The 25,521-nt window shown below is 40.8% G+C and overlaps 1 protein-coding gene across 1 annotated transcript in view; it reads right to left on the bottom strand.

Moving 5' to 3' along the window:
- LSG1 (large 60S subunit nuclear export GTPase 1) overlaps nucleotides 1-25,521 on the bottom strand; it is a 29,657-nt gene that overhangs the window by 2,778 nt on the left and 1,358 nt on the right. The window contains exons 2-13 of the mRNA XM_007517448.3: nucleotides 24,409-24,535; nucleotides 21,624-21,744; nucleotides 21,343-21,429; nucleotides 19,679-19,765; nucleotides 15,840-15,900; nucleotides 14,729-14,905; nucleotides 12,704-13,123; nucleotides 9,076-9,177; nucleotides 8,790-8,933; nucleotides 4,345-4,468; nucleotides 2,615-2,694; nucleotides 1,103-1,276 (exon numbers count right to left, since the gene is read on the bottom strand). Coding sequence (XP_007517510.1) covers nucleotides 1,103-1,276; nucleotides 2,615-2,694; nucleotides 4,345-4,468; nucleotides 8,790-8,933; nucleotides 9,076-9,177; nucleotides 12,704-13,123; nucleotides 14,729-14,905; nucleotides 15,840-15,900; nucleotides 19,679-19,765; nucleotides 21,343-21,429; nucleotides 21,624-21,744; nucleotides 24,409-24,535 — 1,704 coding nt within the window. The remainder of the gene's footprint in view (nucleotides 1-1,102; nucleotides 1,277-2,614; nucleotides 2,695-4,344; nucleotides 4,469-8,789; nucleotides 8,934-9,075; nucleotides 9,178-12,703; nucleotides 13,124-14,728; nucleotides 14,906-15,839; nucleotides 15,901-19,678; nucleotides 19,766-21,342; nucleotides 21,430-21,623; nucleotides 21,745-24,408; nucleotides 24,536-25,521) is intronic.

Genomic DNA, 25,521 nt, shown 5'->3' with positions numbered 1-25,521 from the left:
AGTTGCTAAAGCAGCACACTTTTTTTTAGCTCATCATCTGCTATACATAACTGATTAATAAATTCTCTTTATTCCTGTTGCCAGAACTTTGCTCAGCTGTGTCCTTCCATCTGTCTCCACTGCTCTAACCCAGGTGTTCCTGAGCTTCCACTGAGCCACTGGGGGACTAACTCTTTGGGCCTAGAATTCCCCCTTCTACCAGAATGCTCTACTTTATTCCTCTGCTCACAAATCTGACTACTCTCTGTAGACTAGAGACTCAAGTTCAGGTTTCCTCAGATGGCACGCAAGGCTATCTAGAATGTAGGCTTAATTTGTTTTTTTTTGGCATAGAGGCAGAGAGAAGTTGAGAGGGGTGGGGAGATAAGAGATAGAGAGACACATGCAGCACTGCTTCACCACTTGTGAAAACTTACCCCTACAGGTGGGGACCAGGGGCTTGAACCTGGGTTCTTGTGCACTGTAGCATGTATGTTCAATCAGGTGAGCCACTGCTCAGCCCATGAGTGTGGGCTTTTAACAAATAAACTCACTCTCCCACATCTCTGTGTCTCTTTTCACGCTACTTACATAAAGAAATGAGAACCCTTCAGACTTTGCTGGTCAGAATGCAAACTAGTACAGCCACTTTGGACAGTTTGGCAGTACTGCAAATGTTAAACATGGAATCATGTGACCCAGAAACTGCACCCCTGAGTATATCTGAAAGAGCTCAAGATAAAGTCTGCACAGAAACTTGCACATGAAAGCTCACAGCACCTTTACGCATTATTGACAAAATGTGCAAGTAATCCAAATGTCCATCATCTGAGAATGAAAAGAAAATAGTGCACAGTCCCGCAGCAGACTTTATGAAATGTCTAGAACAGGCAAACCTATGTATAGAGAAAGTAGATGAATTGTTGGCAGGGAACTGGGGAGATAGGATGGGGAGTGATAGCTATAGGGTACGAGGTGGCTCCTTAGAATATTCTGAACATTAGTGATAGTTGTACAACTCTGTGAATATACTATAAACAAGTGAGCCATCTATTTTCAAACAGTGAATTTTATGGAATGTGAATAACAGTTCAATAAAGTGGTTGGACTAGCAGCTACTTACCTGATGGAAAAAAGCTTTGTCAACTACATTTTCAATCTGTTTTGCTTTCTTATTTCTTCCTGGCTGCATTTTCATTTCCTCACTTGTCATTTTGTTCTCGAGGAATCGTTGGTATTGATACTGAAAAGTCATAGGATCACTTCCAGGAGGAGGATGACAGTATAGCAGTTTGCCCTACAAAGACAGCGTGCAGGATACATCGTGAGACTTATCTATATTGTACTAGGAGAAAGAAAAAAATCATCAGAGGCGGCAGCTCGACCAGGTACTCTTTGAAGGCACTTTCTAAGAAGATTAATAGATCATCAGTGTCTATTTGAATTTAGGTCATTTGCAGTGGAAGAATCCTAACCATTACAGTGATGATAACCAGAGTTCAGGTGGCCTTGCTTTCCCCACAGCCTCCCAGACTAGAAAGAAATCCCCCACCCCGTCCTCTTTTTGTTACCTTGTTTGCAGTTCTGTTTTACTTGTAACTGTTTTTCCAAAACAAAAAACAGGACACAAGCAGATAGTACTGAACCAGCTGCTGTTCAACGGATGCAGATTTTTCTCTTTCCACCAGAAATAATGTAAAAACTGTGACTGTTTCATCTTTGTACCATCCAGTTTTACAAATGACTGATAAACATAACCTTTATCTAAAGAAATATTCTATTTACCATTCTTCTGACTTGAAAGACAATACGGCTGCCCACCTTTACTTCTATATTCTAAGAGTTCCACTGATGTGGAACCGAGGAGGGAATAAGAACAAATCCTCCATTTATTATTAGGATCTACAAGGCTTATTTGCAGAAACAAGTAAGTTTAATAACTTAAAAAGGGGGGCTAATTCTGTTTTAGGCACAGAGCTTAGCGGTTATGTGTGTACATATCCATATATCTCCACTCACTACACTGCTCTTACTTCCCCACAATAATCTCATGAGATAGATACTAACTCTCCCTATTTTAGGCATGAGGAGAATGCAAAACTTAGTAGATTTTTACTTACAACTGCATGGATTTGTTATGTATATTTAATGAAATAGAAGATATGTGACATTTAGAACTCTTCCAGAGATAGCTTTGAATAAATGTCAATTATTATTACTTCTTATTATTAGATAAATGTAGGGAGATTATAACATAAACAGCTATACAGTACAAGGGAGACTGTGGTATTGCAGAAGGACCACAGGAGATGGACAAACTAGAAGCATAAACGCACCACTCTCACTGATGATAAGATTTCGAAGACCTTTCTCCTTATTGCCTGTTACACTATGTTGCCATCTCTACGATTCGTATTGTATTGTTTTATGCTAGTTTTCCAAGACTAAGAATGTAACTCCAATCATAAAGCAGTATCAATGAGAAAATTTCTCTTTTATAACTTAATAGATTGTCACTATCTAAGAACATACTGTGTGTGTGGGGAAAGACCTGTTAATTCAGAACAAGAAGTGGGATTCTACGGCCATACCGCCCTGATTGTGCCCAATCTTGTAAGAAGCAGGATTCACTTACGCTGACATAATCCTTCAGGATATAGCGTGCAGATCGAGGTTGGTCTGGCTGTCCATGTGCTGTCATGAATCCTCGCATATCTGTGAGAAGAAATGAATTTTGCAAAACCTAATTAGGAGATGGGGTAATCTTAAGCTCTCTTCTAGTTTTGATTTTTCTACTATGCAAGTGCTTAGCATTTATTCTGCTGAACTCATCAGCTAACAATTCACACAGGAACTGAAACGCCCCTAATCTTGTTATTCTTTAGGCATACACTAGTTTCTCCAGACCACCTCTATTTATTTTTATTTTTTATTGTTATCTGTACTTAATTGGATAGAGGCAGCAAGAAATTGAGTAGGAAGGGGGAAGTAGAGAGAGACAGAGACACTTGCAGCATTGCTTCACCACTTGCAAAGCTTTCGCTTTGAAGGTGGGGACAAGGGGCTTGAACCTGGGTCCTTGCACACTGTAATGCATGCACTCAACCAGGTGCGCCACCTGCCCCCCCCCCCCCGGCCCCCCGTTTATTTTTTAAAGACTTATTTATTTCATGAGAGCAAGGTCAGAGCACACTTGTCCAGTACATTTGGGACTGGGGATCAAACCCAGGGCCTCATACATGAAGTCTTCCACTCTATTTGCCAAGTCACCTTTCCCACCTGGAACATCACCTTTGAAGTTCATATTTAATGAAAATAAATCACAATCACTTGGAGAAATGACAGTCAGAGAAAACTCCAAAATGGAACTGGGGAAAAGTGGACTCTCAAAGCAACTTTCTCTTCCCTTGTCTAATTATCAAATGATTTTACTTAAGTTACTTATAACATTCTATCTTGTTAGTTGTTCACAGAGATATTGCATACTTTGCAGATTGAATCCTGAAAGGCCAGAATCACATCAAATTCATGAGTAGACTCATTCAGTCAGGGCTGTCGTAGTCATGAAATACAGAGCAAAATATGTCATGAATTTTTATTTTATTTATAAAAAGGAAACACTGAAAAAAACCATAGGATAAGAGGGGTACAACTCCACACAATTCCCACCACCAGAACTCCGTATCCCATCCTCTCCCTTGATAGCTTTCCCATTCTTTTTTTTTTTTTTTTTTTAACCCTCTGGGAGTATGGACCAAGTACTCCATTCAGACCCCATGTCTTTGAAGGGTATTATCAAAATAGCAAATGTCTTTAACAGCCTTTCCCTAAGAAGCTTGTAATAGCTTCTGACTGGCCCTGTGCTACTGGTGGAAGTTTTTGCCACTTCCTGTATCTGAGCTCCAAAGGGAAAGGGACTGAGACCTGAAGAACATGGGAAGATATGCTTCTCTCTGGGGATTAATTTTTGTGATAAAAGCTAGGAATGGGTAGACCCAAAAAGAGACAAGGGCAACAAAGCAACATTCTTTCCAAGACCCTGAGACCACCCTTCATACTACTAGACCCTCAAACCACCTTCAAATCAGCTACCTGGAAACTACTTTGTAGGCATGGTTAATGGAGACAACAGGGCGTAGAGATAGCATAATGGCTATGCAGAGAGATTCTCATGCCTGAGGCTCTTAAGTCCCAGGTTCAATCCTCCACACCACTATAAGCCAGAGAGACAACAAATACATTAACCCTGGACAATCATGATAAAGAGAAACCCAGGGAAAATTCTGAAGCTGTACCTTCAGTAGAGGAGTATTTTATTAAGTATTTGCTATTTTTGCTCATGCTTTAAAGTAAGTCATAACTCACATCCATAAGCTGTCAACAGTTCCTCTGATGTTGGAGGTCGATTGGGATCTTCATCCTCTCTGGGCTTTATAATATTAATGCCATAGGTAGACTCTAAAACATGTCTGGGAATATTCTGGCAAACGTGAGTTAGTCAAGGAATCTAACACCCCGAACTAATCCTTTCCCTGTGCTTTTAAAGAACATGGTACTTCAGTACTTCTACGATAAAAACGTTCTCTTGTTCATTTAAAAATAGCTCCCCCCCTCTTTTAAGCAAAGTCCCAAGCACTAATAATCCCTTCAAAGTTGTCTCTAGACCTTAAAGATGACACTTATACCTTGAAAAACAAAATTCTAAATAAAACACAAGTGTGAGATGATTCTAATTCAGATATAAAGTATAATGAATCTGTTTCTAGTCTTTCTAACTATTCAAGCAACTTTCTCTTCCCTTATCTAATTAGCCACTGATTTTTCTTAAGTTACTTGTAACACTCTCTTGTGCCAGTTTTTCAGAGCTGCTGCTGCTGCTGCTGCACACTCTGCAGACCGAGTCCTTGAGGCCAGAATCGTATCAGGTCCATGCCTGTACCCCACAGAACCCAACCTGATTTAACTCGCAGTAGACAGTTATGACTATTAATCATACTTCAAAGAAGTTGCTGATTGGCAGCAGAACTTCTAATTTCCTACTTACTAGCTAGTTATGAGATCTTAGGCAAATTATTTAACTTCTCTGTGCCTCAGTTTCTTCTAGCTTGAGGAAATAGGAACAACAGCAGTACCCATCTCAAGGGCTGTTTTGAGAATTAAATATCTATTACTTGGCAAATGTTCAACAAATACACAGTAAGTCATCAATTCTTGGTTATACTAACAATCATTAACAACTAGTAAGTAGGTATTATTTTTATCACCATTCCCATTTTATATAAGCAAAGTATCTCTGGAAGGCTTTCTTTTTAAAAAAAATTTATTTATTCCCTTTTTTTAAAAAAATTAAAAAATTAAAAAAAATATTTATTTATTTATTCCCTTTTGTTGCCCTTGTTGTTTTATTGTTGTAGTTATTATTGTTGTTGTCGTTGTTGGATAGGACAGAGAGAAATGGAGAAAGGAGGGGAAGACAGAGAGGAGGAGAGAAAGATAAGACACCTGCAGACCTGCTTCACCGCCTGTGAAGCGACTCCCCTGCAGGTGGGGAGCCGGGGTTCGAACCGGGATCCTTATGCCAGTCCTTGTGCTTTGCACCACCTGCACTTAACCCGCTGTGCTACAGCCCGACTCCCTATTTATTCCCTTTTTTTTTTTTTTGCTTTGCGTTTCTACTTCTTTTTTTTTTTTTTTTTTTTACATGCATAACATTCCCCAGATTCCCATTTAGCAATAAAACCCCCACTATTTCATTCATCATTTTTCATGGACCTGTATTCTCCCCACCCACCCACCCACCCCAGAGTCTTTTACTTTGGTGTAATACTCCAATTCCATTTCAGGTTCGACTTGTGTTTTCTTTTCTAATCTTGTTTTTCAACTTCGGCCTGAGAGTGAGATCATCCCATATTCATCCTTCTGTTTCTGACTTATTTCACTCAACATGATTTTTTCAAGGTCTATCCAAGATCGGCTGAAAACGGTGAAGTCACCATTTTTTACAGCTGAGTAGTATTCCATTGTGTATATATACCACAACTTGCTCTGAATGACTCTGAAAATGTCCAATAGTTCTAGGTTATCTATCTCTTCATTTAGCTCCCTTATGTCTTTACTGATTTTCTTCCCGGATGATCTGTCAAGTTGAGATAGTGGGGTGTTGAAGTCCCCTACTATGATTGTGTTACTGTTAATATATTGCTGTAGCTCTTTCAGTAGAAGTTTGATGTATTTAGATGGCTTCTCATTGGGTGCATAGATATTAATAATTGTTAAGTCCTCTTGATTGACTGATCCTCTGAGCATTAAGTAGTGTCCATTCCTATCTTTTTTAATCTCATCTATTTTCAAGTCTATCATGTCAGATATGAGAATAGCTGTTCCTGCCCTTTTTTGTGGGCCATTGGCTTGAATGATAGTTTTCCATCCTTTCACTTTAAGTCTGTGTTTGTCTTGTTGCGTTAGGTGAGTTTCCTGTAGACAACATATTGTTGGGTTGTGTTTTCTGATCCATCTTCCTACTCTGTGTCTTTTAATAGGTGAATTCAGGCCATTCACATTTATTGATATCAAAGATTGAAGATATTTTAACGCCATTCTTGTAGAGTTTTAGAGTGTTTTGATATATGTTCTATTTGTGGTGGTCTGGTTGTTTATAGGAAACCTTTCAGAACTTCTTTCAAGGCAGGCTTGGTGATGGTTGCTTCCTTCAACTGTTGCTTGTCTGAGAAGGTTTTGATGCTTCCATCTAGTCTGAATGACAGTCTAGCAGGATATAGTATTCTTGGCTGAAAGCCTTTCTCATTGAGCACTCGATAGATATCTTGCCATTCTCTTCTGGCCTGTAGTGTTTGTATGGAGAAGTCTGCTGCTAATCTTATGGGTTTTCCTTTGTAGGTGACTCTTTGTTTTTCTCTTGCAGCCTTGAGGATCCTTTCTTTATCCTTATTCCTTTCCAATCTAAGTATGACATGTCTTGGTGTCTTTAGGTCTGGGTTAATTCTGTTTGGGACCCTCTGGGCTTCTTGAATCTTTATGTCTTTGGTGTTGTCTAGACTAGAGAAATTTTCAGCTATTATGGCCTGGAGAACACTTTCTTCCTCCCCTTCTCTTTCTTCCTCTGGTAAGCCAATAATGCGTATATTGTTTCTTTTGAAGTCATCCCATAGGACTCTGTTGTTGTTTTCAGCATCTCTTAATCTCTTTTTGAGATCTCTTACTTCTTCTTTAGTTGTCTCTAATTCATCCTCAATCTTGCTGATTCTGTCTTCAGCCTCATTGATTCTATTCTCTCTGCCCTCTACTGCTTTCTGGAGTTCATCTATTTTGTTGCCCTGCTCTGATACTGTTTTAGCTTGTTCAGCTAGTTGCCTTCTTAGCTCAGCAATTTCAGCTTTCAGCTCTCTAATAACCATGAGATAATTAGAATTTTCTTCCATATTCTCATTTGTTGTTCCTGCAGTTCTGATTACAATTTTTTCAAATTCTTTACTCACTCCTGTTATTATTTCCTTAGCTAATGTTTGGATGTTGAACTCGTTGTTTTGTGCTTTGCCCTCTGGAGGACTTTTAGCTGGACTCTTGTCCTGGTTCGAGTCTCCATTATTTTTTCTTGTTGTTTTAACCATTTTATATAAGTTAAGAGGTTTTTCAATCCCTGAGTTCGAGTTCAGTGGTGTAAAAGCCTTTTTTTTTTTTCCCCTGTAGGCTATGGTAGCCTGAGGGCTTTTAAACTATCAATAGGCTTCTTGGCTTAATCAATGACTCCTGACCAAGAGATAAAGCAGGGTGTGGCAGAGATAATCCAGTGGTTATGCAAAGAGACTTTCACAGCCCTTCAGCTATGCCACCGAGGTATAGGTCTTCTCCTGAGTTTCCCGGTTAGATCTCTGTGCCCTGGTGTCCCTCCCTGTTGCTGCTCCAGATTCTGAGGGTAGTAGCAATGGAGACTCAGAGTTGTACTTGGTGAGTCTCTGGGGAGTCCTTTCCTCCCTTCAGCTGTCCCCTTGTTGGTGGAGCAGACTGGAGGTGGTGTCTCCACTGACAAACTGTCGAACTGTTAGCAGTCACTTAATCTCTCCTTAGGCCCCTCTCTCTTCTCTGTCACCAGCCACGCGTGTTTGTACTCACGGGTGATTTACTGGGTTTCTGTGGTCATTCTAGTCCTGTCTTGTTTCGGTCCGGGTGGTCTCCTTTGGTATTCCTAGTTGATCCGGGAGAGGAGAGGAGAGGAGAGAAAGCGATCTGCTGCTCGTAGCTCCGCCTCCCTATTTATTCCCTTTTGTTGCCCTTGTTGTTTCATTGTTGTAGTTATTATTGTTGTTGTTGGATAGGACAGAGAGATATGGAGAGAAGAGGGGAGACAAAGAGGAGAGAGATAGACACCTGCAGACCTGCTTCACCGCTTGTGAAGTGACTCCCCTGCAGGTGGGGAGCTGGGGGCTTGAACCAGGATCCTTCTGCCAGTCCTTGAGCTTAACCTGCTGCGCTACCGCCCGACTCCCGGTTAAGCAAGTTTTCTAAGGCTATGCAAATAGTCCAAAGAGATACAAAAGCCAACCCAGTTCTGCCTTTTGCACTAGGTCCTACTGTCCTGTTGTATACAGGACAGGAAGTACTAATTCTGAAGTCCTAGTGCTCCTTTTATAAACTGTAGGCAGATTACTAGGATTTTAGATTTTTCATCTTCACGATATCAGATATAAATACATCAAATGAAGATAATATGTAAAGTAACCAGAAGCCCCAAATACACCCCGAAGAAACTAGAAGCCCTAAAATGCAGAAATTTTGCTAAGTAGGAAGGATATTAGTGATATAGGTGGGACATGATCTCTCATCTGGTCAATGGGGAGGATTCCATTGCAAGTCATCTCTGCCTTGGTGGAGACGAAGGATGGCATCACCAGGCCCGGGCAGTCACATAAGCAGAGGCCAGGTTCTACATAGAGAGTCTGAAAGAAAAGAAAGAGGTTTATGCTGGGCAGACACTGGAGAAAGAGAAAGTCAGCACAAAAAATGGCAAGGAATTTTACACAACTCAGAGGGAAGAAGATACTAGCTGAGGAGATACAGAGATAAATGCTACAGAAATACCTGAAAATGCTTGGTGTGGCCAGGCGTGGCAGACACAGATACTTTCTTATTGCCCATGATGGTGTTGATGGTTGAACTCTTACCAACATTTGGGTAGCCCACCTTGAAAAGAACCAGTAGTTAACATATAGTTAAGCAGTCTACCTACTGAAGATATTACATAAATAGTGGTGACACACTAGCATTGGCATCTGGCTGCTCCAGATTATCTGAAATAGATGCCATTTGAATTGTCTGTTGTCAGACATTTCCTAGTCACATTGTATGGTGCTATTTATTCAGACTTGTCGTTGGTGGTGAATAATCAAATTAGGTACATTTTCTTTCTTTTGCTCCAGGGTTATCACTGGGGCTCGGTGCCTGCACTACGAATCCACTGTTTTTGGAGGCCATTTTCCCCCTACTTTTGTTTCCCTTGTTGTTATTATTATTATTGTTATTGTTGTATAGGACAGAGAGAAATCGAGAGAAGAGGGGAAGACAGAGAGGAGGAAAGACACCTGCAGACGTGCTTCACCATCTGTGAAGCAACCTCCCTGCAGGTGGGGAGCCGGGGGCTTGAACCGGGAGCCTTATGCTGGTCCTTGTGCTTTGCATCATGTGTGCTTAATCCTCTGCACTACCACCCGGCCCCCTACATTTTCTTTTTATAGGCTTTGCTGTAACAACAGACACTAATACAAACCTAATCCTTTCTTGGCTCCCCCCCACTGCTCTATTTCCAGGCATTATGGTTTTTATTGTATCTTCCTCACTGTGGGAGAGGAACACCACAGATATTTTAATTACAACAACATACCAGTCTTTTATTATTATCGGCAGGCTCCTGTCTTGCTGGCTAAAAATGTCACCTGAGGGGAGGATGGCTTGATGTGAGTTTAACAAGCTACTAAAATTCTCCAATTACTCTTGGGCCCAGAGTGAGACAGTATCCATTCTTTTCTTTCTACTTTTCCTTCAGCTATTAATATATTTAAATTTCCATGCAGCCTTAGATTGAGAAAAATCATAGAAAGGAACACGGATGCTCTCAAAATGACAGGAAAACATTTTGCTCATATGTTCCTCATTCCATGCTTCCAAATCCAATTCCTTCTCTTACATGGTTCCAAGAGTCCTCCATCAATATGGCTAGGATACTGTAAACACTTACCCCCTTGAATATAAAACTCCCAACTCCTCATCTCTATTATAGAACTCATAGGAATATACTTGCATAATTATAGTCTTGACTCTAACACTCGTTAATCTTGAGCTACTCGATCACATGCCATCTCAAGAAAACACTTTTCCATTCCTGTGACTGTGTTTAAACATTTACTGTTTTTCTGGAATGCTTCTCCATGGTCATCTGTCAAAACGACCCCCCCCCACCCCCTGCCTGGCCATGCATCAGAAACTTTCAGGCTCACAAATGGCCACACATGCAGCGGTCCCAAGAGGCTGTATTTCAACGTTTGTGTGATTATGCTCCATGATGTTTACACAACCAACTTTTCAGAATGTATCCCTGTTAAATGATCGATGACTGCATTTCAAGGAGCAGTCTTTTATATGAAAATACCAGGTAACTGCCCATTAATGTTAATACTCTTTTTTTTTCTTGCCTCCAGGGTTATCGCTGGGGCTTGGTGTCTGTACTACGAATCCACTATTTCTATAGGTATTATTATTATTATTTTTTTTGATAAGACAGAGAGATGTTGAGAGGGGAGGGGAAGATAGGGAGTAAGATAGACACCTGCAGACCTGCTTCACCACTTGTGAAGTGACCCCCCCCTACAGGCAGGGAGTCAGGGCTGGAACTGGGATCCTTACACTTGGTACTGTGTGCACTTAACCTGGTGCACCACCATCCCGGCCCTGTTATCTTGATTACCTATAGATTATTGCTTCAGTTGTCTGTCAGGAGGATGTGAATTTTGTTCCTACCATCACTGTAACCAGATTCCCTCGCTATATACTCTTATAGGATGCTGATGTTATCTCTTTTTAATACTTACTGACATGTGTTTATAAAGTTAACTTCAGAATTTCTAAAGATAAAAAAAAAAAAATCAGAAAGGGAGGTTGCTTGCCATAAATCTAAGCAATAAATGTTTCCAGGGAAATTGGGTTTTCTTTTTTAAATTTTTATTTATTGGATAGATACAGCCAGAAATCAAGAGGGAAGGGGGAAGATAGGGAGAGAGGAAGAGACACCTGCAGCACTGCTTCACCACTTGCTAAGTTGCCCCCTGCAGGTGGGGACTGGGGACTCGAACCAGGGTCCTTGCGCACTGTAACACATGTGCTCAACCAAGTGTGCCACCCCTCTTTTTTTCAATATTCTTTTTCAAAAAATATACTTTTACTGGGTTGAGGGAGATAGCATAATGGTTATGCAAACAGACTCGTATCCCTGAGGCTCCCAGGTTCAATCTCTCATACCACCATAAGCCAAAGCTGAGCAGTGCACTGGTAAAAAGAAAAAAAAGAAAAAAAGTATGTATACATACATATATATTTGGGTAGAGAAAGAGAAATCCAGATGGGACTGTAGAGAGGAGAGAGACGAAGAGACACTTGCTCACACTTGTGAGCCACCATTTGGCCTGGGAAGTTGGGTTTTCTAGTGCATATGAAAAATGAACCTTCAGTAATAATAGAACTCTTAAAGCTGTGAGAAATTAAGAAGTTTCCCTAACATTACTAGTGAGTGAGTTCTACTACAGAACTAGGAATTAAATCTAGCCTGTCTTGCTTCAGATTTTTTCAACTAGAGCACTGTCTAAAACACTCATCTACTATAATTATTTTAAGGCTTTTTTTGGGGGTGGGGTGGGGTGGGGGGGTGGTATTCAGAACAGTTAGAAAGAAGCTGTGCTTGGCATGTAACTTAAGAGCTGGCATGATTTACTTTTCCCCGTTCTATTTATTCTTGTGGATGGAAGATTTTTAAAATCACCGTCATCTCTAATACTTTACACTTCCTTAGCTAAAGATGGGGCCATCTGGAGTCACGTTGTATCCATTGGGGTTTTGGCACTTTTCAGTCACCATGGGAATTAGGGGCTCTGCAGGCTGCTGTAAGGTCTATGCAGCCGTTTATTTGCAGTATCTATGTAACTGAAGCATTTATTCCATTTTGGCCACAAAATGCTGGAATTACCTCTAATATGCACCTGAAACATTTAGACAAGGTTTACAGGATGCCAAAAATCTACAAAAGGATAAGTGGACTGGTGCCTGAGGTGCTGAGGTACCAGTCCCCAGCACCACTATAATCCAGACTGAACAGTGGCAAAAACAAACATGAAAAGAGCGAAATAAATGAACAGGCTAGAAGTCTGAAGACAATATTAAGGAAATCCTTACTCTAGTATCTCTTGGTAAGTCACAGGACAATGGGAAGAAGAAGACTGATGAAGATAACATGGAAAAGGGGTGGGAATAATATAAACTTTGAAGAAGTGCACTTTTGATGTGGATTCCGGTCCCCCGCCCCCCAATGATACCAATGGACAAAAAGAAGGCAATGTTCCCGATGAGTCCAGAAGCTTGGTTGATTCTGGGGGTTCCAATGTAGCTAACCATGGATAGGGAATAAAGAGCATCATGTGACAATTTTAAAATAATTTCCTCTTACCAATCCAACAGTAAGTTGTCCGTCTTTTGCCTTCTTCCCAGTGTGTAAATTCTTAAAGACTTCCAGTAACTCCTGCTTTGTTACCAAGTGGCTAAAATTGTGTATCTGTCTCTTTTGTGGGGTCTTCTGGACCCGAGACTCAGAATCAACAGTACTGCTCTCTTCCCAGTCCTGGTCACAGGCCTCTTTATCAGGGGTGCTGTCATCTTCTGAACATGTTTGCCAGTCCTCCTCCTCTCCCTCCTCCTGACAGTCTTCATACTCACTGTCATCTTCACTACCAGAGGCAGCTTCACTGAGTGAGCAAGAATCTCCACCTTGGCGATACTCAGTTTTATCAAGTGGAAGTTCAGCCTCGTCGCAGCTGGAGTCTTCACATTCAGCTGTGCTGGCTTCTCCAGCATTTCCACTGATCTGTTCCTGATAAAGCAGTAGAAACCACAAATGTGTAGAAGTATTTAAGAAATGCACTTTTCACTCTGCTGGAAATAACCAGGAATTGGTTATCTAACATAAACAGAGAATACGAAAAATTGTAAAGGAGACTGAAAATCCCAAGTCAAACACAAAGAACTCTAGACAGTACACGATTTTATAATGGGCTGTGGATTAAACGAAAGCATTTTTTAAACTACAAAAACATTTGACGTCTTCTTGGTACCAAGAAAGGATATAACTGCCTGCAACCTGACATTCATTTTGCATTTGTATTTTTTACTTTTTTTTCTGCCTCCAGGATTATTGCTGGGGCTTGATGCCTGCACTATGAATCTACTGCTCCTGGAGGGCATTTTTCCCATTTTGTTGCCCTTGTTGTTACTGTCCTTATTATTATTGTCTCATGTTGTTGTTGGATAGGACAGAGAGAAATCAAGAGAGGCTGGGAAGACAGAGGGGGGGAGAGAAAGATAGACAACTGCACACCTGATTCACCACCTGTGAAGCGACCCCCCAGGAGGTGGGGAGTTGGGGGCTCAAACTGGGACCCTTATGCCGGTCCTTGTGCTTCACGCCATGTGCGCTTAACCTGTTGCACTACTGCCCGGCCCTCTGTATTTTTTTATTTTAAAATTACTTTATAATTTGAAAGGTTCACAGGAGGCAGAGAACAGAGAGACGAGTTAGAACACCATTCAGGTACATGTGCTGTAAGGGATCGAACCAGGAAACACACAGAAAGCCTGATGCTTTGCCAGTTAAGCTATTTTCCCATCTGCCACCACTCAGCACTTCAATTTTTTCCCTATGACTCAGTGACTATTGGTTTTGCATCTCCTAAAGAAAGGCCAAGTGATCATGTGTGCATGTTGCTCCCTCGATATCCCTGGGTGCTTCTTCTGCTTCCAACTGCTTCAGACCTGACCACATATGTCAGTGCCACTATTTTAGCGACTCATGAGACTGAGTTCTCTACAGGTTGGTTTTTTATGAACAACACTAGTAACAGAATAATTCTTAGTGTCAAACCTAGGAAATATATCTCTATTCATCACATTAAAATGCTTGGTATAGAGTGCTTAGTGAAATAAATCTACAGAATAGAAACACTAAGATTCATTACTAATTACTTTGTATAGCTAGCCCTCATTTATTAGAAAACAAAACCAGACCTAGTTATGTAAAAATTGGGTTAAAGATACAAAAAAAGTGACTTCTTTGTTTCTAAAAACAAAAGTCAAGAGAGATTCTAGATTCTAATCAAGTCCAAAAAGATAATTACATCTGTCAGTTGAACCTGCCTTTTTGTTCTGACTTCTCTTAAAAGTAGTTACAACTAAGACCACATTTGCACTATGGGTATCAGGGATAGCAGACAATTTGACAGCAAGAGGAAGTAACATGTGATTCTTCTACAGGCCATTCTACTACTACAGGCCTTGAGAGAAAATGAGAAGACAAACAAAAAACACCAAAAGATTCCAACAAATCTCCAGCAGAAGGAAAAAAAAAAGGCAAAAAGTACACTAAGCAAAAACCTACAATTCTTCATCCAGAACTCCAACATGAAAAAGTTGCCCAGGTTACCTTAGGGTCATCAGCCAGTTGAATGGTTTCAGCCAAGGCTGACCAGAAAATAACCTTCACACCTTCTTTTTCAAAGTATGTGGCCCAGGCACTTCGCTGCTCGGCAGTCAGCAAGTCTGCTTTATTTATCAGGATGACATTCTCCTTATCACCAGCTATTTCTTTTACATAACATTCCTAGGTAAGACAAAGATGTTTAGAAAAGATTCTTCAAACAAGGAAAAAAAAAAAAATCAAGCTAATTATATTGAGGATTCTCAGCTCTAAGTCATTAGGCGCCACCCTCCCAGCCCCCCGAAAATTTTTCATTGTGATGGCTTCATACTCCTGAGCTTTTTTTTCTTTCTTTCTTTCTTTTCTTCTTCAAACCTAGTTTACCGCATAACAAAGTTGGGTTACTATCCAGGTAGGCTATCCTGACACCCCCCCCCCCACCAGTCTTAAGTTCTTGGCACATTCTACTGATTCAGTAAGCTTTGGTTAGGTCACATACATATACTTAGATTATTCAACGTAAGACAGTACACAAAGGGTAAAAAGAAATGCTTTTCTGTTCCACTGAAATGTAACAGGATTTTTTTCTTTTTTTAGCAACTATTTTTTTTTCAGCTAAGTGATGAGTCAATAGTAATTTCATCTTTATTTTTGTAAGCATATTTTTCTTTCTTTTATCAGAGCACTGCTCATCTCTGGCTTATGATGGTACGGGGGACTGACCTGGGACTTCAGAGCCTCAGGTATGAGAGTCTGTTTGCATAACCATTATGCTATATACCCCTGCTCCAGTAATTTCATCTTTTAGTGAAAAAAAAATCAAGTTTAAAAGACTCAGTAATTGGAAAACACTGGGGATTGTCTACCAACAAAGTTGCTATTAAGCTCAAAGGTAGAAAGTTCATGTAAGTGTGCTTCCTTGCAGACAAAAACAATGAGAAGAAAACACCTGTCTAAACAGTGGTATTATGCAAGCTCCTGACCTTGGGAGGACTGGAGGCCTGATCATTAAAAAAGCAGCTCGAGGAGAGTAGACTGCCTGCGATCAGTCACACACACTGTCCTCCCAATGCTGCTCCAAGGACCTTAAGTTTGACTCTTGCCAGGATTGACTTACCAAATCTTCACATCGAAACAGAAGCGGGTTCCGGGCATCTACTATCTGGACCACAATATCACTGAAAAACAAATGGGAGGTACTATAATCACTTCCTTCCCTGAAATGGAAGGAAACACCAAATGATAATAATAATAATAGTGGTAGTAGCAGCAGTAAATATCTACCATGTATTAAATACTTGACACATTCAACTTTTTTTCTCTTTTGTGCAACACTAGAGCCTCACACACATACAACTTCACCATTCTTCGGTTGCTTCTAACTCAGACAGAGAGAGAGAGAGAGAGAGAGAGAGAGACGACAGCAGTGAAGTAGCTCTCCCATGTGATGGCACAGCCAGGCTGTCAGGATTAGGAGCCATGCTTATTATCCAACATCCTACTGCTTTAGCCAGTGTGGCTGAGAGGGGGGTCTAAAGATGTTTCTTCATTGTTATTTATTTACTAATTATAAAGAGACAGGGAGAATCTGAGAGAGAAGGGGGAGATAGAGAAAGAGACCCCGGTAGCATAGTTTCACTGCTCATGAAGCTTCCTCCCTGCAGGTGGGGACTAGGAGCTTGACCACTGATTACTAAGCATTGTAACGTTTTCTCTACTGGATGTGCCACTGCCTAGACTCCTCTACTGATATTTCACGGCTAAAACTTCAACTATATCCTCTAGTAAATTCTCCTGATGAGATAAAAGATTATTCCAAATAGTTCATCCAGAGTGAGATCTGTTTATTCACTACCTAAACTACACTAGTGTTAAGACTTAAAAAAAAAAAGAAAACTAATACACCACTTGTGGCCACCATCAAAGCTCATTTTGTTTATTTACTTATGTTAACTTGTAAATGGTTTTTAAGTTCTTACATTATTAACTCAACATTTCCTTCTTTAGTAAGAAGAATAACTTAGTTACTATTTTTCAGGAGGAAATTATAACTACTGCTTTTGAACTGTGAGGAATTAGCAGCTAATTTATTCAAGAATGATTAAAAATACGAATAAAGTTCAATGAGCTAAAATTACAAGGTCTACAAATAGTAAGTTTACCTACCAACCCTATAGAGAGACTAATCAGATCAGAAATATGAGCAAAAAAAAAAAAAAAAGATGAATCTATGACACTTTGCTTCCTGTGCTAAATTAGAATGTAGAGCAAACTACCATCTACCAGGAGAGGGGGGACCGGACAACATAGTGGAAGTGCTTCATTTACTGGAATAGTGTTTTGTCCTCAGTACCGTAGCAGTTTTCTGCATTTCAATGACATACTGCACATTAAATCTTCCTGAAATTCTCAGAGGCAGATGGCTTAGCTAACGTGTTACCAAACAGGAGACATCTGCTGTAGAGAACACATCAATATTTTTCTGTTGAAAGCTATAGCAGTTGTCTCTATATTGAATTAACTCAGATTCTCTCTCACTGGACACAAACTATATTCCTTGTATTAGAAACATATTCATCCTTATAGAAAGAGAAATATTACATAGGAAACGTAACAATGTGATCCACTTGAAGCTAGAAGTTTCAGTAAGTATAGGGTCACTCTGGCTCACCCAGGGGGAACCTGTTGCTTAAGAACAGATGCATAAGAAGTTTGTAAAATGCTTTCGTACTTAAATACAAGAAATATGTGGCGACTTCTATTTTCACTTAAATTTGCCAAAGTGAAAGTAAGGTGGATATTTAATAGGACAAGGAGAAAGAATAACAGCAACTAAGAAATGCCAAACTAGTAAGAAGCTTAATCATGTCCTCAACTAAGTTCAAGATAAGAAGTCTCAGACATAGCTCTTGGAATTGCAGTCAGCCTGAAGCAGGGAGCTCTTTTATCCACTCCTTCTGTGCATTCAGCTAGGCAACTGGACTCCATCCCAACGCTCCTTATGCCCCCTAATCCAATGATAGACCACTAGGGTTTATTATGAGAAAAATGAACCTGAGCAGTTCCAGAATTAAGATTTCAAGGATATAAGGCATGCAAGAGCTGCCATGTCGAAATAGGTGAATTAGAGCATGGGATCCTGAGCACCACTTATGCTACAGTGATGCTCAATTATTGACTGTAAAATAAGTCTTACAAAAATCCTAAACATGAGTGAGGGTAGATAGCATAGTGGTTATGCAAAGAGACTCCTGAGGCTCCAAAGACCCAGTGTTTAATCCCTCACACCACCATAAGCCAGAGCTGAGCAGTGCTCTGGTTTAAAAAAAAAACAAAAAACTAAATCTGATTTACATGCACTTGCCAAAAAACAAACAAACAAAAACCATCCAAACAAAACAGAAGCAAGCAAATTCTTTGTAAAACTTATGACAACTATGGTGGTTATTTCTGGGTGGTGGGAGGGTGGAGACACAGAACTTTGGTTAGCAGGACAGCAGAGGAAAGAAACAAACAAGAGTATAGAAAGGGACATTCCCTCAAGACTGAAGATTTTAAATATATCAGCTTGTTAGTATTTTTCATTGGAAATGAAAAACATAGGCCATTTTTAGCAGCCAATACCCTTAACTGCTAATGAAGCATCAAAGGAGAGAAATTAGTTCACTCTGTACCGCAGATGTTTCCCAGGAGAACTGTAATGGGTTTTCCCAGTCCTATTCAAGCCTAATTGAATCAAAACAAGCCTCTATTTCAGGCTTAGAGAATCGCCTTGCTACTCTGACCTACACATAGCTCAATCCAACAGTCTTCTATGGCTCTGTCCCTGAGGATGATAAAGGTACATATATGACTGTGGAAAACTGTGATCTAATGCATCACTTTAGAAGTATACAATTTAGTGGGTTTTAGTAAGTACCACTGTTATTAAGCTGTGCAACTATCACCATAACCTAACTTGAAACATTTTCATAACTTAAAAAGAAACAAAAATGGTTTTTATAAGGATAATCTAAATCTTGTGTCCTTAGTAACAATACTAAACGTCCTAACATTTCCCCCAAGAATTCCAGTTTCCTAATGTTCTTACTGGACATATTTTAAGGATTAAAAAAATAAAGTATCATTTCAAGGCTGGGCTGTGGCATACCTGTTACAATGCACAAAGACCCAGGTTCACGCCCCCAACCCCCACCTGCAGGGGGAAGCGTCCTGAGTAGTGAAGCAGGCCTGCGAGTACCTGCCTCTTACCCTGTCTCTTCCTCCCCTTGTGATTTCTGTCTCTTTATCCAATACATCAATATAATAAGAAAACTTAATAAATAAAAAGTTCAATTACATAGTTCTTAAAAATATTCCAGGCACTCTGAAGAAAAAAAGAAACTTTTAATTGTATCAGAGGTTAGTGGAAAAGGATGATTTGATGATTTATGGAATGAGATTATACTGAAAACCTTCCACTCTCAATTTATCAAAACTGCTCTCTTCTTTTCAAAGGGGAAGTAAAGCAAGTCATCCCTTGGAAGAGCCCACTGCCCTTCTCTCTGTAAGTAACTGAGGGCAAGGACTGCATTTCATTCACTCTGTGCCCTGGCGCCCTGCTTGACCTCCCTCTACAAGATACCTGCTTTTTGCTGGCAGGAACCTGTTCTTGCCCACACCCAGCTTCCATGCTGTGCCAGGAGTTCAATATACATTTGGTGACATAACCACAGGAGCTTCAAAACTAACAGAAAATCCACATTCTCACACAATCGTCAATGTGTTCAGGTAGCAACCAATATTTGTATTTTAAAAGAAATAGTACTTATCAGTTTTTACAAAAAATAAAAGTCAGTAGCCTACTGCATTGCTTAATACAATCCTCTAAGCTCTTGCCTATAAATATGTATTAACACCCAGACTTAGTAGAACACCACTACAATACCTTCATCACACATGAAGATGGTCACGTACCTTCTTTCAATCACCCTCCAGAGCTGGCGCCAAAAGTCCAAATTTCTTTCAAATGGAGTTAATATCAGCTTTTGGTCCTCTTCTAGCCTGGCTTTAGAATGAGAAGTTTATACCTTTGCCAGACTATAATAGAAATGCTCAAGTTCTTTGCATTAAAAGAACATAAGCACAACTTAAAGAAATTATTGTTATGTATTTTTCTACCAGATCAGTATGAAAACCAAACTCAAATATTATACTCAGGCTATTTTCTTTTCTCTTTATTTATAAAAAGGAAACACTGACAAAAAACATAGGATATGAGGCATACAACTCCACACAATTCCCACCACCAGAACTCCCATCCCCTCCCCTGATACCTATTCTTTAACCCTCTGGGAGTGTGGACCCAAGGTCCTTGTGGGATGCAGAAGGTGGAAGGTCTGGCTTCTGTAGTTGCTTCCCCGCTGAACATGGGCGTTGACAGGTCGATCCATACTCCCAGCCTCAGGCTATTTTCTTTTTGCCTCCAGGGTTATTGCTGGGGCTTGGTGCCAGCACTATGAATCCTCCTGTCAGACATTTTTTTTCCCTCCTTTTTATTGAATAGGACAGAGAGAGGAGGAGGGGAAAATAGAGAAGGTAGGGCAGTGGCGCACTGGGTAAAGCACACATAGTTTGAAGCATAGGATCCGCTCAAGGATTCTGGTTCAAGTCCCCTGCTCCCCATCTGCAGGGGACTTCACAAGTGTGCCCCTGTCTTTCTCTCTCCCTATCTTCCCTACCCGTCTCAATTTCTTAATTTCTCTCTGTCCTATAAAAAAAAAAATCAAAAAGAAAATGGCCACAGGAGCAGTAGATTCATAGTGCAGGCACCAAGCCCCAGCGACAACCCTGGAGAAAAAAAATAAAGAAAAAAAAAGGGGGAGGAAGACATTTGCACACTGCTTCACTGCTATGAAGCTCCCCTCCCTGCAGGTGGGAAATGGGGGCTCAAACCCGGGTCCTTGAGTCGTGCTTAACCTGGTACACCACTGCTTGGCCCCCTATCCTCAGGCTATTTAGCTGTAGGAGTTATCTGTCATGCAAAATTACATTTCTTCTATGTATCTCTTCCAGCAGAATGCTCCAGAGAGCAGAGATTAACTTCAAGGTAACTAATAGCTGAAGAAAGCAATGAGAAGAGAGAAGGCTAGAAGCAGAGTAACCCAATTTGTGTAAGGATGCAACACAACAATTTGTACGCCAAAGGTAGAAGGAATCTACCCCTCTAGGGAGTCGGGCGGTAGCGCAGCGGGTTAAGCGCAGGTGGCGCAAAGCACAAGGACCGGCATAAGGATCCCGGTTCCAACCCCGGCTCCCCACCTGCAGGGGAGTCGCTTCACAGGCGGTGAAGCAGGTCTGCAGGTGTCTAGCTTTCTCTCCCCCTCTCTGTCTTCCCCTCCCTCTCTCCATTTCTCTCTGTCCTATCCAACAACGACGACAACAACAATAATAACTACAACAATAAAACAACAAGGGCAACAAAAGGGAATAAATAAATAAAATATTTTTTAAAAAAAAATAGGAATCTACCCCTCTCCATTTAAAAGAATCACACCTTTAAAATACAAATAGCAACAGAAACGGACTAAAAAGTCTCAATTCAGAATTCCCGGTAAATCTTCATATAGCCTAACACTCACCTGACAAGCTGACGTCTCCATTCTAGGAAGTTATCTTTCTCTGCCTGTCTGAGCGCTTCTGGGCTAGTATTTTTGTCCCATTTTGGCCTGAAATATTCATAAAGGGGAATTTTTTTCATGAGTCACCAAAGTTAAATTAGAGATTTAGATTTAATAATGGCAGCTGATAAAAGGGCACAGGAAAAAAAAGTGAACAGTAACTTTAAGAATTTTATTAAAAAAAAAAGAAAATTTATACTCAGTGATCATGATTTATCTTGGAATGTCCAATGGTTACTCACCTCCTTGGTATACACAAGAACTGTTTGTTTTCTTCATGGAGTTGACTAATTCTCTGGCTCTCCTCCAAAGACAGCAGTCCAGTCCCAACCCCAGGATGTACAAACTTGATATTAAGCTTCTCTGTCAATAGAGGAGTATTGTTACTTGGTAGATAATATGATAGTGAATGTTATTACTTAACAAAATAAAGATGTAAGCGTTTAAAACAGTACTCCAATGCCTGTGAGGTACTGTACTCCTAATTCATGAATTTGCTTTCCTTCAATGAAAAACAGTAAATTCATTCCTAATTCTTTCAGTTTTGTCTACTGACATTACTGCATCCCAACAGCATGTCCTCGCCTTATTTGCTGGAAATAAGGAATGAGCGCAAACTGCCACCTTTTCAAATGGAGATCCCAATGAACACCTCTTCTACTTAAAGCAGTGGTTTTTCCTTAGGTAAAGGATCCACAGGAACTGAAGCCCGGGTTAAAACACACACACGCACACACACACACACACTGAGATGTACAATTTTGTGTGCAATAAACTCAAATGCATAGCTTCTTGCTGAAGAATTTTTGCCTGTGTTTCTAGTAGTCAAGTATTTCCTGAAGGCCACAGAAAACTGCGAGAGAATTCTTGCCTTATGACTGGTAAAATTACTGATAGGATCCAATGGCCACAACTGAACTTTTCAACCCTCTAATTATGCCCAGGTCCGTCTGCAGACTAGTTCTCCTCCTGGAACTATCAAGAGGTACTCACCACTAATCAACTCATCAGAACACACAAAGACAGCAGAATTCAAAGATTTTAGAAATTTTCAAGTCAGGAACCCGGGAGACCAAAACCACTGTTTCTAAACAAATAGATCATTACAATCACATGGACTCATCCAGCAACAAATCAGCAAAGTCCTCAGCAACCTTGCATAGAAAAAAAAATCTCTTTTTTTTATCTCCATCCTCCAACACCCATACTGAAAAGTTCCTTACTGTTGCTGCCCACTCTTTCAGAACACAACCCAATCTCCTATCTCAGTAAGAAAAATCAAAGCTACTACTCATACGCCCTCTCAACTTTTCTTGGGCATATTCTCTATGCCACCTCCAACTATTCTTTCAGTGTTAGAAGGAAGCAGTGCTCCTTTTACATAAAGGTAATCTTTTCAACTTGCTTTTAACCCTTCTAATCCCAACTTATTTCAGACTTCCATTCAAAATTTGCTCTATTTCTTCACTACTCACAATTCTTTTTTTTTAATATTTATTTATTTATTTTCCCTTTGTTTTTGCCCTTGTTGTTTTATTGTTGTTGTTATTATTGTTGTTGTTATTGATGCCTTCGTTGTTGGATAGGACAGAGAGAAATGGAGAGAGGAGGGGAAGACAGGGAGAGAGAAAGATAGACACCTGTAGACATGCTTCACTGCTTGTGAAGCGACTCCCCTGCAGGTGGGGAGCCGGGGGCTCGAACCGAGATCCTTATGCCGGTCCTTGTGCTTTGCGCCACCTGCGCTTAACCACTGCGCCACCGCCCGACCCCTGCTCATATTGTTTTATTGTTGTAGTTATTACTAATGTCATTGTTGTTGGATAGGACAGAGAGAAATGAAGAGAGGAGGGGAAGACAGAGAGGGGGAGAGAAAGACAGACACCTGCAGACCTGCTTCACCACCTGTGAAGTGACTCCGCTGCAGGTGGGGAGCCGGGGGCTCGAACCAGGATCTTTACTCTGGTCCTCGCGCTTTGTACCACTTGTGCTTAACCTGCTGCACTACCGCCCCGACTCCCTAAAAATTTAACTTTTTGGGAGTCGGGCTGTAGCGCAGCGGGTTAAGCGCAGGTGGCGCAAAGCACAAGGACCGGCATAAGGATCCTGGTTCGAACCCCGGCTCCCCACCTGCAGGGGAGTCGCTTCACAGGTGGTGAAGCAGGTCTGCAGGTGTCTGTCTTTCTCTCCTCCTCTCTGTCTTCCCCTCCTCTCTCCATTTCTCTCTGTCCTATCCAACAACGACAACAACAATAACTACAACAATAAAACAACAAGGGCAACAAAATGGAATAAATAAATTAAATAAATATTAAAAAAAAAGAAAAAAAATTTTAACTTTTTTTATTGTTGTTGTAGTTGATGTCGTCATTGTTGGATAGGACAGAGAGAAATGGAGAGAGGAGGGGAAGACAGAGAGGGAGAGAGAAAGACATAGACACTTGCAGATCTGCTTCACCGCCTTTGAAGCGACTCCCCTGCAGGTGGGGAGCCGGGGGCTCGAACCGGGATCCTCATGCCGGTCCTTGCGCTTAGCGCCACCTGCGCTTAACCCGCTGTGTTACCGCCAGGCTCCCAAAATTTAACTTTTAAGTACACAATATCCTCTTTGTAGAAGAAACAAAACACACACACACACATCCCAATACAGTACGGCAAACAGTTATTTTTTTATGCCAATGTCCAAATCTTTCCCCACCTCTGAGGCTGTTGATCAAATGTTTACCCCTCTAAGTATTTCTACACACATGTGCATGTGCACACGCCAGATCATTTTATCTGCTTCATGCATCATGTTCTAACTTGGTCTTATTTGATACTAGGTCTTGGAGAGCCTTCATATTAGTATCCAGATTTTCCTCATCTTTGTAAGTTTTAAAACCATGGCACATTCTCTACCTCACAATTTGAGTTCAACTGGACTTTCCCATGCTACTTCTGAGATATCTGTCTTATGGTTGAAGACAGTTGAGAAATAAAGATGGAAACGTAACCAGTGCCATCTGGACTTAACTATAAACAACTTACCAGCTACAAATTCTGTTCCCGCTAGCTCTGCAGTTGCAAGGAAGTCATCAAGGGAGCTCTGCTCAGTCACTGACTGAAGATTAAGACGACCCCAGTCATAGCCATCGTTGAGTTCACTTGTGTGTAGCTACGAAAAAGAACACAGGATAACAGTATGGCTGCATTCCTCTGCTCAACAAACAGTCTTGAGGGTGGTATCGATCCCTTCAGAATCAATACTAATGACAGTTGACATTTAAATGAGTATTTTCTTAACCTATGTTGGAATTTTTAAGCTTTATTTTTTTTTTTAAATTATTTATTCCCTTTTGTGGCCTTTGTTGTTGTTGTTATTGATGTCATCGTTGTTGGATAGGACAGAGAAATGGAGAGAGGAGGGGAAGACAGAGGGGGAGAGAAAGATAGACACCTGCAGACCTGCTTCACTACTTGTGAAACGACTCCCATGCAGGTGGGGAGGTGGGGGCTCAAACCGGGATCCTTACACCTTGACTACTGGAAACACAGGCAAAAATGCCAGGCCAGGTGGTGGCATACCTGGTTGAGCGCATGTGTTATAATGCACAAGGACACAGGTTCGAGACCCTGGTCTCCACCTGCAGGGAGGAAGCTTTGTGAGTGGTGAAGCAGTGCTGCAGGTGTCTGTTTCTCTCCATCTCTATCACCATCTTCCCTCTTCATCTCTGGCTGTCTCTAGCCAATAAAGAAAATTTTAAAAAAGTTAAAAAAAAATAAAAAGGCTAAAAGGTCAACTGGCTTGCCCACTGCCACAGAATCAACAAAGAACCAAATAAATATAAGGATTAGAATCCATATTTGATCTTCCCACTACCTCCTAGAGGGTATCTTAATAACAAGTCGCTTTAAAAATCAACTTAAGTGGGAGTCGGGCTGTAGCGCAGCGGGTTAAGCGCAGGTGGCGCAAAGTACAAGGACCGGCATAAGGATCCCGGTTCGAACCCCGGCTCCCCACCTGCAGGGGAGTCGCTTCACAGGCGGTGAAGCAGGTCTGCAGGTGTCTGTCTTTCTCTCCTCCTGTCTTCCCCATGTCTCTCCATTTCTCTCTGTCCTATCCAACAACGACAACAACAATAATAACTACAACAATAAAAC

Source organism: Erinaceus europaeus, chromosome 9 (assembly GCF_950295315.1).
Source record: "Erinaceus europaeus chromosome 9, mEriEur2.1, whole genome shotgun sequence".
Taxonomy (NCBI): domain Eukaryota; kingdom Metazoa; phylum Chordata; class Mammalia; order Eulipotyphla; family Erinaceidae; genus Erinaceus; species Erinaceus europaeus.
Note: the sequence above shows the minus strand (reverse complement) of the source record. Positions and strands in the feature narration are given on the sequence as shown.